Here is a 13390-nt window from a genome sequence, read left to right as displayed (position 1 = left end):
GTCATATTTTTTTTTTTTTTTCCTGCATCACTTGGTCGCCGCTTCAGTGTTCATCTGTTTAACTGTAACAGCTTTTGTTGTGACTTGTGTTGGATCCCGTTTTAATAACTACTATTTATCAATTGCTGTTGTTAATTGCTATTTACCAATTTAGTTGTAAATTTTCTTTTTTACAAAAATACTACTTTGACTATATTATTATTATTTTAAAAATATTTTGACTGTTTTTAATTTTATTGTATATTGACGTTTGTTACAACACTTTGTGTTATATGACAATAAAGGATTATTGATTGATTGATTGATTATTAAAATTAAATTAGGTCTATAACAATCCTCGGTGAATCAAGAATAACTTAAATATGCAAAATTAAGTTGATCAGTTGAGTAGTTGAGACGTGATGATACGTCATTCGTCAATTTCCTATCCCATACGTGTATAAGCCAATTCTTTCCTTTATTATATTATAGATAATGGTTTCTTGGCCCATTCCGAAGTGCGATGTATTAATACGCTATTTTGTTGTTTTAAACAAAGATATGCCCTCAATTATATAGTGTATTCACAATATTATCTGGTGATAAATTCAAGTCAAGTAGAAATGTTGATACACAAGTATACACGATCTTTATTGATTGATACAATAACAAATTTCTGCATTTCTGTTCTCATACCGATTGAGTGCCTCTGGGTCAAATTTTGCTCTCTCTACAGCAGTCTTGTTCATTGGGTGAATCCCTATAAGTACATCATAAAAATGATAGGAAGGGAAAAAGTAAGGTGACCTTGTGCTATTCCTCTCCCAAATTTAGGTAAGGTTACACATAGTCCGAAATAGGTTAAGTCTTGTAGTTGTTCACTTCACAAAACTTATCTTTCGAATACTGTATTCAATTGTTATTGTACCCGATTTAAAATTTATTAATTTATTTCATTGACTGTTTATTTTATTTAGTTAAATTACTTTAATGTAAATTTTTTCTGTTATAGGAGAAGCTAGATTGCAAAATACTAGAAATAGAGGAACTGGAAAGTAAGTTGAAAGATTTGCAAAAGTCGAATAAGGATTTGGAAACTGAGAAAGGAGCGAGTGAATCAGCCAGTGATAAGCTGAAGAAACTTGAGGAGAGAGTTGGTGAATTGAATATTATTGGTAAGTAACTCTCATTTGAAAATGGAAGATATATTAGAGCTCCTTGTGTATCTTTTATGCAACAGGATCTTTTTATCCTTTATTTTAACTTTTATTTTATCTTTTGGACTAGCCGTCAGGCTCGCTTCGCTCGCCATATCCGTCTAGCCAGGGGGCGGAGCCCCCTGGACCCCCGACTGGATCGTTCAAAAATGAGATCAGCGGGCTCGCTTCGCTCGCCTGCATGTAGACCTCAGCGGAACCTTTGTACCGAATTCTGGACCCCCGACTGGATTGTCCAAAAATGAGATCAGCGGGCTCGCTTCGCTCGCCTGCATGTAGACCTCAACGGAACCTCTGTACCGAATTCGAACGTATTATGTCAATTTGATCTCGAAAAACACCTCGGCGTATCTTTGGCGAACAAAATTCTTCCACCTCAGTTAAACCTGTGTACTGATTTTTTTTAAATAAAAAAAATTTTTTATATTTTTTTTCCATCAATTATTGAAAAAGGTGAGGAAACGCAGAAAAGCTGAGAAAACGCTAATTTTGGCAAATTGGATAAATTGGTATTCAGGAGGTCCTGGATAAATGCATTCAATCTTCAACTTGGTGCCAACCTAACAAAGTCAACTCAACTTAATGCCAACCTGACAAAATTTTAATTTAGTTACCAGAACAACTGTTTCGAAGAGGTACTCTCTCTAGATTATAGTTCTATATCAACATAAATGGTATGAACATTTCAATTATAATTTTAGGATATTGGAATAAGAAGAATATACATGCTAAAAGAACTTTGAAACCTTAAAAACCACCCTTAGAGTTAAAATATCGCCAAAAGATTTCTTAGTGCGCCTCTAAAGGGCCAACTGAACATACCTACCAAATTTGAACGTTTTTGGTCCGGTAGATTTTTAGTTCTGCGAGTGAGTGAGTCAGTCAATCAGTGAGTGAGTGCCATTTCGCTTTTATATATATATAGAAGAAGATAGATGCAACAAGTTGGTTTTGAGAATATACAAAAGAGCATCTATTGCTTATGTACTGTATAGGACTTATTTTATCTGTGACTGTATGATCTTTAATTTTATTTTAAAAATAAAGTTTCAGTATTCATACTGTTGGTCAGTGAGTATTCCGCGCTACAGCTAAACTGTGCTGAATATAAACATGATTCATAATATTATAATTCATATTATAATAATTATGTATTGAAAGAAGAATGATCCTATAATATATAGTTCCTCTAGTATAAAATTTTGTTTTATTATTACAAGTCTCTGATATAGAATATCTACACATAAAATGAGAATATATGAAGAGCTATGCAAATGAATGCTCTTTCACAGTACCAGTGCCATTCAAGTTCTGGCTCTTAGTTTTCAACTGTAGAGAAACTGAACACATAAATAATTTCATTCTTATCTCAATCCCGTTCAACTTGCTGCAGGTTGTAATCACTTTTGGCAGCTGTTATTCTTTTGAATCAATGATGCCTTGAATCTTATCTCTGAATAACTTCTGAATCTTATTGATTATGATGATCCTTTGAATTATTCCTAATTTGTTTAGTGTTGTTCGTTTATTTTTTTCTAGCAAATCGATCTCATTCTAATGAGAAATTGTAGCCTATAAGTTTTCCTATATTTTCTATGAGTCTACTCTATGAGTCTTTCAGTCTTATACGGTCGGGCAAGAATTATATATATTTTTATCTCAATTCTTATTTTTCTTCTCAGTACTTTTTCTTTTATTTTTCCCCCTTCTCCCTTTCTCTTATTGCAAATAATTATGGATAGTGATTTTGATGAATATATTTATCCTCAATTGAGGACTTTAATTCTCACTTTAAAAATAATGAGAGTATAACTTTTTTCACATGAATATTAAAAGCATCAATAGAAATTTTGATGAATTTCTGTTATATCTGAATAATTTGGATACTAAACCGGATTTTATCATATTGTCTGAAGCATGGATCCAACCAGATGTGAATATTAATTTATATAGTATTGAAGGCTACACTACTTTATTCTCATGTAATGATAACAGATGTGGTGGTGTTGTCCTTTATCACAAGGAGGAATTTTTATGCTGCACAGTGACTAGTGAAATTAATGGAGCCGATTCCATTGTCATTGATTGCGTGTGTGGTGGTTCTTGTTTCACATTGGTAGGGATATATAGGTGGCATGGAGTTCCTGTCGATTGTTTCCTTACTGATTTCTGTGGTTTGTTGGAAGGCTTGCAGAGCTCTATTGTAGTATGTTTAGGTGATTTCAATATTAATGTCAATAAATCTGATCGAATTAGTGACCAATACTTTGAGATAATATCTTCATGTGGTTTTGAAAATGTAATTGATATTGACACACGTGTTACTGACACCACTTCAACATGTATTGATCACATACTGGTTAGAGGTCTAGCTCCATCTCTTGCACGCTCTGCTGTTATCGAGGTCTCTATAACTGATCACAGAGCTGTATGTATATCTATGCATGCTGATAGGTCTCGATCTGAGGTGGTTTCACAGGAATTTCAGGAAATTAATTATGAAGAACTTACTCGTTTACTCAGTGAAGAGGATTGGTCTACTGTGTACAGAGCTGGAAACGCTGATCAGGCTTACAATTGTTTTTGTAATATTTTAAATTTGTCCATTCAGTCAACTACATCCACTAAGCTTAGGCAAAATAACCATAGACAGAGATTGTTAAAACCTTGGATGAGCAGGGACTTTTGAAGCGATTGTATCAAGAGACAAGTTATACAAAAGATCTATGAATGAGCCTGACAATCGTAGGTTGAAGCTCGAATTTGTAACTTTGAGAAACAAAATAAAAAGTGGATCAAGAAATCGAAAGAAAGATACTACTATGGTCGATTCAGATGGTTAGAGGAAATTCCAAAAAACAGTGGAAATTGATTAATGAATTGATTGGAAGAGGTACAAAGAAAAGCAAATTCAATTTGATTACTGAAAATGGGATTGTTAGTGAGGATTCAAAAGTGGCTGATATGTTTAATGAATATTTTGTTCCCGCACCCAAGTCAGCTGTTCCTCCTCCTTTCCCTTCAATAGCTTACATGACTATCACAATTCTTTCAGAGAGCCACGTTGAGAGAGATCCTTTTTCCTGCATCCAATTTCTCCTTTTGAGATAGAGAAAGTGATTTCATCCTTGAAAAAATCCAAGGCCCCAGGAATTGATGGATATTCCTCTGTCCTAGTTAAATGGATGAGCTCTTTCATTAGTCCAGTGTTAGCTTTTATTTTCAACTTGAGCATTTCTGAGGGCGCTTTTCCTAGCAAACTCAAAATTGCAAAAGTGATTCCAATTCCCAAAAAAGGTACCGAAAATTGGTGGAGAACTATAGATCAATTTCACTTCTTTCTGTGTTTTCAATTATTTTTGAGAAGCTGATTAAAATTCGTCTATTGAACTTTATAAATTCATCCAATTTTTTCTCTAGTAGTCAATATGCTTTAGGGAGGGCTGGGAACTGAGTTGGCTCTGAGGAAATTTGTCTCAGAAATATGTTCAAATATCAATAATAAAGAGATTAGAAGAGTATCAGGTTTGTTTCTGGACATTCGAAAAGCCTTTGATACTGTGGACCATTCTACACTTGTCAGAAAGTTGGAGGCATCTGGAGTTCGTGGTCTGCCACTTGCTTGGTTCCGTTCATATCTTACTGGGCGTTCCCAGGCTGTAAGCATTGGCTTGAGTTCCAGCCCGCTTCTGATGATCGACTGTGGAGTTCCACAAGGCTCTGTGTTGGGACCAATTTTATTCTTGGTTTACATCAACGACCTGTATCTGGGCCCCTTCAGAGGAAGTTTTACAGTGTTTGCTGATGACACGGCACTTTCTTATGGTGCATGTTCTGATGAGGATTTGTATGATCAGATGTCAAACGACCTGCACTTGATTTCCATGTGGTTTGGGTACAATAATTTAAGCCTGAATCTTGATAAAACCATTTATTTGAATTTTGGAATAGCCTCTTCTTTCTTGCTAACCCAACCTTTGAAGTTCCATCATGTGGAATGTACCAGTCGTGACTGTGACTGTGGTATCATCAATCAGTCAAAAAGTGTAAAGTATCTTGGCATTACTGTTGATGACAATTTGATGTGGAAAGGACAGTTAGACGGTATGAAGAAGTACCTGCGTTGCTTACTGCATAGAATTTTCAGTTTGAAAAATATGTGTCCAACATTTGTTTTGAGAGATCTTTACTTTGCTCTTGCTCAATCTCGCCTTTCTTATGGGCTGGTCTGTTGGGGAAGTACTTATATAACTCACTTAAGGCCAGTAATGTCTCTGCAGAAGTCTCTAGTTAGAGCAATTGCTAATCAAGAGAATTTTGATTTTCTATCGTCATGCCAGGTTATGAAAATCATGCCTCTGAGGCACCTGTACGTCTTCAAGGTCCTGTCTGAATTCTATTGGTCTAGTGGAAATCAAGGGGCAACTTTGGGACATGAAACTGGAATAATGAGAACAAGGTTCACTGATAGGTTCCCAATCCCTAGACCCAATAGCACTTTCTTTCAAAAATCTTTTTGTTTTTTGCAAGGCAGGTTTTTCAATCATGTGTCACAGGATATAGTTTATGCTAATTATCCTCTTCCTGTTTTTAAGAGAAAAATAAAAAAGGTAATTTTGCTCTCAATATCGATGTCATTGAAAGCTGGTATCATATTCAGAGATAAGATTATTCATTTATGTGAAAAACCTTGATAAAATGTTTTAAAATTAGCATGTAAGTCATATTGAGTTATCATGCCTTTTAGTATGTATTCAGTGAGGTTCCCTGCTAATGTTCTACTGTGTAGAAATTCAATAGGTCTAATCATTTTGAATATCCACAAATTTTTCAATTTTAATTGCGTAGCTCCATCTCATTTTATTCTTTTTTGTAGCCTATACAGTATATTTACAAAATGTTTCATCTTAGCCTAGTATAATTAGTTATGCTCTCGTTTCATATATTATTTGCTTCTATATTCTTTTTATTTTTGTCAATATTCTAATATTCATTATATTGTTGTTGATATGATACTCCTGTGCGCGGACGGAAAATTTATTTTCTTTGCGCTCAGTAAATTTGCCATAATTATTATGATTTAGTTTTAAACTTTTATTGTATTATTGTTTTATTTACAATCAATATTGTGTTTCCAAAAGTATGTCTGTATTTGTTTTTATGGCAAATAAAGTCTATTCTATTCTATTATGGAAAGATACATTAAAGCTCCTTGTGTATCTTTTCGGATACAACACTCTGCTTTTGAGAATATACAAAAGATCATCAGTTGCTTATGGAAAGATACATTGAAGCTCCTTGTGTATCTTTTAGGATGCAACTCGTTGCTTTTGAGAAGATACAAAAGAGTATCTGTTGCTTGTGGAAAGATACATTAAAGCTCCTTGTGTATCTTTTTGAAGGCAACACCTTGCTTTTGAGAAGACACTGAAGAGCATCTGTTGCTTATGGAAAGATACATTGAAGCTCCTTGTGTATCTTTTCGGATGCAACATGTTGCTTTTGAGAAGATACAATAGAACATCTGTTGCTTATGGAAAGATACATTGAAGCTCCTTGTGTATCTTTTCGGATGCTAATATTTCCTATTCTGTGATGGCTATCTTCATATCAGATAGGTATCTTTTGTAGGAATAATGGTTGAATCCTCAACTATTGGTTGTGATCGTATCTGGTATAGTTTCCTCTTACACGAATTAGTTGAGCAATTTTACTATGAGCAAAAGGTGAAAAGCTGTTCCAGACTAGACTCACCTTTTTTGAAGCATTTGCTTTTAAAGTTGTGCAAATGCTCTAGTTTATTCATTCAATTTTGAGCATAAGCTTTTACTTTTGACCAAATGCTCTAACCATTTTTTTGATGAGCATGAGCAAAAGGTTTTGCTCACGTTTATTCTTAGAAAATGAAGCATAAATGCTCTATATTTTAGAAGTATAAGCAAATGCTCAACTTTATTCATATGGCCCATTGTCTCGTGTACCAGCTGTTATCAATATTCAGCTATATCTTGTATCCTTTCTTTATCTTCTCCATATACAATTATATCTTCTGTCCTTTAGAACGGGACTTGATGAGCGAGATAGAACGCCTAACGGAGATTAACAGACGTCAACACGATCGCATCCAACATTTGGAGAATCGACTCTCGGAAACTGAGAAAAAGTTGGCTGAAAACGAGGCAGAAAACAACGGTAAAAATAAGCAAAACTCCAGGTTGAAATGTGGGGAAAACATGCCTGATACCTCACAGCATGCTAGAAACAGTTTTAACTCCACTGGAAAGTCCTCTAATAACTATGACAGTTCGTTTGAGATTGATCGTAGAAGTAACTCGCATGAAACTAGCAAGCTAAATGTTTCTTCAAATGATAAGAGCCCAGGTATTATTCACTTAAAACTTCTTTCTCTTTCTAATATATTCTCTCTTCCTCTCCACTTGATTGTAGTATTACTGTATAATAATCATTTCAAACAAATGTTGTATAAATTAGAATTGCAACCGTTTTGGGCTCCTTAAGCCTGCGGTACTTCTCTGGTAGTTGTGTTATGTTAAAGCTGTGCAAAGGCTAAAAATAAACTTTCTACTCGTGATATTTTTCAAAGTTTTTCAATCAGCTATCAAAATGAAAAAGTTTTCTCAGGAAAACATTTTTTATCATTACTTTTTGAGATATGAGCGCCTAAAGTTTAAATTTTTTGGGACAGAACATTTCAAATTCGCTAAGAGATAAATCCATGAGATTTACTGGATAAATTATTCATAGTATTGTTGATCTATTAAAACAAAAATTTTCTGAAAATATCAATTTTTAAGATAGTTATTAAATTTACTAAAAATAACCAAAAGTAACTTTTAGTTGAGTTATTTTTGGTAAATTGAATAACTTTTTCAAAAATTGATATTTTCAGAAAGTTGTTGTTTTTCTAGATCAACAATACCATGAAGAATCCATCCTCAATCTCGTGGATTTATATCTTACCGAATTTGAAATGTTCTGTCCCAAAAATTTAAACTTTAGGCGCTCATATCTCGAAAGTAATGATCGAAAAAAAAGTTTTCCTGAGAAAACTTTTTCATTTTGATATATTGATGATATACAAATCGAAAAATTTGGAAAAATATCACGATTACAATAGTTATTTGTGCAACTAGTGCGCAAAGTGACAGTTTGCTGCACCGAAAGAAACGTTTGAACATGGACCTCACTATACCACAGTCTGTGATCTGTGTTACCAACTTAATTTTGATTTTGCTGCACTGATGCTCCATATAAGCTACTATTTTGCGTTGTCATGTTGCAAATCTGGAGTGCGGAAAAAAATTTTCCCGCACTAGAGCGGAAAAGTGATTCTTTGCGTTCTGTAATCAGTGCAGCAATGGCCACTTTCCAAGGTAACTCTATAGGAAAAGTTTATTTTTAGCCTTTGCACAGCCTTAAATGATTGAATAAATAAAGAATATCCAATGGATAGTACTCTATAAATAGAACTAAGGACTTCTGCTACTGCATATATTTATTTATTTATTGGATAGAGTGAACAATACCGTAATCGGAAAAGAAAGAACAGGCTATTGCCCAAAACTTCTTCAATTTCCTAATTTTGTCTTAAATTGTCCAAATACTATGTAGGTTATTTCCATTTCAGTTTATACACTAAATCATTAATCATATATCAACTAAATAACTAAATAGCAGAGAAGGAAATTAGTTTTAATTGGATATTTGAAATGATTATCATACAGTAATAATATTTCAGCATTTAACTGCAATTTCTAATGAATCTTCCATCTATTATTGTAGTATATTCAATCTTAAAATATAAGGATATTTGATTTTGATGTTTTTATGGTAGTTTGTTTGAAAATAATTGTACTAACTTGCCAAAACAGTCTGATAAGAGTTCAGGTATTTTTTACTGAATCTCTTTTCTTTCTAATCTATTTTCTTTTTCTCTTCTTGAAGCGCATTTATCTCTTGCTTTAATCTTGGAGATTGGAATATACCACTATTTCTTATTCACTAAATCTCTGTTTCTTTTTAATATATTTTCTTTTTCGCTTCAATCTTAAAGCGCATTTATCTATTTTCTCTCTCGCTTCAATCTCGGAGATTGAAATATAACATTTTGTATACTATAGCTCGTTCCATGGTAGCTTGTTTGAAAATCTTTGTTCTAAAGCTATTTTCAGTTCTTGTTTTTCTATTTATATTTTGAATTGGTTTGTACTCCAAACTGTATTTTTTGTGTTTTTTGTGAGAAGTTAATTTTTCTATTCCATTCTATCCCATCTCAATACTTTTCTATGTAAAATTTTGATTAATAGGCTAATGATGATGAACAACTAATTAATTTTGATGAACAACTATGATGAATAATTTTCTATGAACAACTAAATCATGTTAACTATAGGCTTATGTCAGTTACTGTAGTCCTGTAGTACTAAGAATGCTGTCCTGTGGTATTATCATAGAGAAACAATAGCATAAGTAGATATACCATGGTATAGGACGTTTATGTCGCAACTTTTACTGTTATCTCAAGCCGATAGTTCATGTAATTCTTTTCAGTGAAGCTGTGTGACACTGGTAGTCTCTCATATTGTGCCGTTCTTACACTCTTATCTCATCACAACAAAACAGTAAAATTCGACAATAATCAACAGTAATTGGCTTGAGATAACAGTAAAAGTTGCGACATATACCATGGGATATCTACTTACGCTATTGTTTCTCTATTTATATATTATTTATTATGGCATTATGTAGTATCTGTACGTGTTATGTAGTTATATGTACGAGTATATGTATGTGTTATCAGGTAATTTGTAGTATTATTCTTCTTTATTTATTGTCTTGTAGTATTATTTATGTACATGAAGTTCACGTTATAACGGCAGTGGAGAAAGATAGGAGAACAGCGCTGCTGATTCTCTGCCTTGTCACCATCTTCTATAGAGGATAGCTTATACTGGTATATCTGATGTAATATCAACTGTTCATTCTTGTTAAAAATAATCAATTTATATTCTATTCGTAAAGAAAATTTATTTTTAATTATTGAATAATAAATTCCCATGATTGAGATTGAATATGTTGTTAATTGATTATATTTCTAAATTGTTAAAAAACGATAAGGCAACTTTGTGAAGCTCAAGGTCCATAAATACAGATCATGACACAATCCCATGATGCATTGCAAAATCGCAAAATCGCCATTTTATGGGGTTCTAGTTCACCTATTTTCAAATGTATTAGCTTTTATCATAATAGATTGAACAACATGATGTGTTATATTGTTCAAGGGAAATTGCTTAGTTTTGAATTGTAAAATAAATTCTTCAGAATAATAATATTTATATTCCAACTAGGAACTGAATTGTTGATTTTCAGATTTAATTGATCGGGAACTTGAAACTCTTTTTGAAGTTGGCCTCGCATATTTCTATCTTGTCCCAATGCCTTATGAATCATAATCCTTGAGATACAAGAATAAGAACAATTTTTAGTAATAAATAAATGAAGCATTTCTTAGTGAAATTTCATTATTAAAAATTTAAAACCTGAATTTACATATTATTTGAACTAGAATATTGTTTTAAAATGCATAATTTTGTTACGAACTAATTGAATCAAATTTGATTTCCAAATGTACCGCCATAAAGACCCCATAAAATGGCCGCTTCATAAGGAACACGAGTGTCATGACCTGTATTTATAGACCTTGGCGAAGATAGAAAAGGTTAGCGCTATCTGCTTTGTCGAATGATAGACAGGATAGCAACACCAATGTTAATCAATACTGCCATTATAACGTGGACCTCACTAAGTAGTAAACGTAATACGGATATGGATGTAGTAGTTCTTCTAAAATGTCTATCCTTCTTCAATTGTTTATTGGTCAGTAGCTTAATGTAGCGCAAAATTTAAAAAAGTAGTTGTTGTTTATGTATGTATATTTATTTATATATACATTTATAGATACAATATATTATTTATTTATTCATTAGGTTGTCAAAAACAATACAATGATTGTATAAGAAAAAACAGGCTGGCTATTGCCCAAAACTTATCCAATTCCCTAATTTAATTCTCAACTATGAATGATTGCATTCTAATGATACTGTATCAATTTAATGATACTGTATCATTCCATTGGGCTATTGCCCAAAACTTCTCCAATTTCCTAATTTAGTTCTCAACTATGAATGATTGCATTCTAATGATACTGTATCAATTTAATGATACTGTATCATTCCATTGGGCTATTGCCCAAAACTTCTCCATTTCCTAATTTAGTTCTCAACTATGAATGATTGCATTCTAATGATACTGTATCAATTTAATGATACTGTATCATTCCATTGGGCTATTGCCCAAAACTTCTCCAATTTCCTAATTAGTTCTCAACTATGAATGATTGCATTCTAATGATACTGTATCAATTTAATGATACTGTATCATTCCATTGGGCTATTGCCAAAACTTCTCCAATTTCCTAATTTAGTTCTCAACTATGAATGATTGCATTCTAATGATACTGTATCAATTTAATGATACTGTATCATTCCATTGGGCTATTGCCCAAAACTTCTCCAATTTCCTAATTTAGTTCTCAACTATGAATGATTGCATTCTAATGATACTGTATCAATTTAATGATACTGTATCATTCCATTGGGCTATTGCCCAAAACTTCTCCAATTTGCCCAAAACTTCTCCAATTCCTAATTTAGTTCTCAACTATGAATGATTGCATTCTAATGATACTGTATCAATTAATGATACTGTATCATTCCATTGGGCTATTGCCCAAAACTCTCCAATTTCCTAATTTAGTTCTCAACTATGAATGATTGCATTCTAATGATACTGTATCAATTTAATGATACTGTATCATTCATTGGGCTATTGCCCAAAACTCTCCAATTTCCTAATTTAGTTCTCAACTATGAATGATTGCATTCTAAAGATACTGTATCAATTTAATGATACTGTTTCATTCCATTGGGCTATGCCCAAAACTTCTCCAATTTCCTAATTTAGTCTCAACTATGAATGATTGCATTCTAATGATACTGTATCAATTTAATGATACTGTATCATTCCATTGGGCTATTGCCCAAAACTTCTCCAATTCCTAATTTAGTTCTCAACTATGAATGATTGTATTCTAATGATACTGTATCAATTTAATGATACTGTATCATTCCATTGGGCTATTGCCCAAAACTTCTCCAATTTCCTAATTTAGTTCTCAACTATGAATGATTGCATTCTAATGATACTGTATCAATTTAATGATACTGTTTCATTCCATTGGGCTATTGCCCAAAACTTCTCCAATTTCCTAATTTAGTTCTCAACTATGAATGATTGCATTCTAATGATACTGTATCAATTTAATGATACTGTATCATTCCATGGGCTATTGCCAAAACTTCTCCAATTTCCTAATTTAGTTCTCAACTATGAATGATTGCATTCTAATGATACTGTATCAATTTAATGATACTGTATCATTCCATTGGGCTATTGCCCAAAACTTCTCCAATTTCTAATTTAGTTCTCAACTATGAATGATTGCATTCTAATGATACTGTATCAATTTAATGATACTGTATCATTCCATTGGGCTATTGCCCAAAACTTCTCCAATTTCCTAATTTAGTTCTCAACTATGAATGATTGCATTTTAATGATACTGTATACATTTAATGATACTGTATCATTCCAGCCCCCAACTGTTCCTTTCCCAAATTTGTATGTTTTGTAAATTGCTATGGACGCGTCTTAAGACACTGTGCCCCATGTTCAGTGTACAGGGTACTCTATTCTAAAGTTCCCATAAGCTTGAAATAGAAATAAAATTGAAAGAAATGAAATTACAATTTTAAACCTCCGCCCGACGTTCAAGTCTCATACAATTACTTTATAGATAAGCCTTGAAGATTAATTCCTCCAGCTCGATTGCACAAACTCCAGTTATAATTACTTTATGGACAAGACATGTAGATTAATTCCTTTGGGTTGATTGCACAAACGCCAGTTATAATATTACTCTATGGACAAGCCAAGTAGATAAAACTTTATAACTCTTTGCCTGAATTATCAAAAGAATGAGCTTTAATAGTTACTGTAAATAATTCCATCGGCTCGGTTGCACAAACGCCAGTTATAATTACTTTATGGAC

The 13390-nt window shown here is 32.8% G+C and overlaps 1 protein-coding gene across 1 annotated transcript in view; it reads left to right on the top strand.

Annotated features, from left to right (window-relative positions):
- The window catches only part of LOC120355148 (golgin subfamily A member 6-like protein 22), an 81083-nt gene that overhangs the window by 13772 nt on the left and 53921 nt on the right, over positions 1 to 13390 (top strand). The window contains exons 3-4 of the mRNA XM_039443469.1: positions 992 to 1154; positions 7257 to 7388. Coding sequence (XP_039299403.1) covers positions 992 to 1154; positions 7257 to 7388 — 295 coding nt within the window. The remainder of the gene's footprint in view (positions 1 to 991; positions 1155 to 7256; positions 7389 to 13390) is intronic.

The sequence above is a fragment of the Nilaparvata lugens genome, chromosome Y, assembly GCF_014356525.2.
Source record: "Nilaparvata lugens isolate BPH chromosome Y, ASM1435652v1, whole genome shotgun sequence".
NCBI classification, from domain to species: domain Eukaryota; kingdom Metazoa; phylum Arthropoda; class Insecta; order Hemiptera; family Delphacidae; genus Nilaparvata; species Nilaparvata lugens.
Note: the sequence above shows the minus strand (reverse complement) of the source record. Positions and strands in the feature narration are given on the sequence as shown.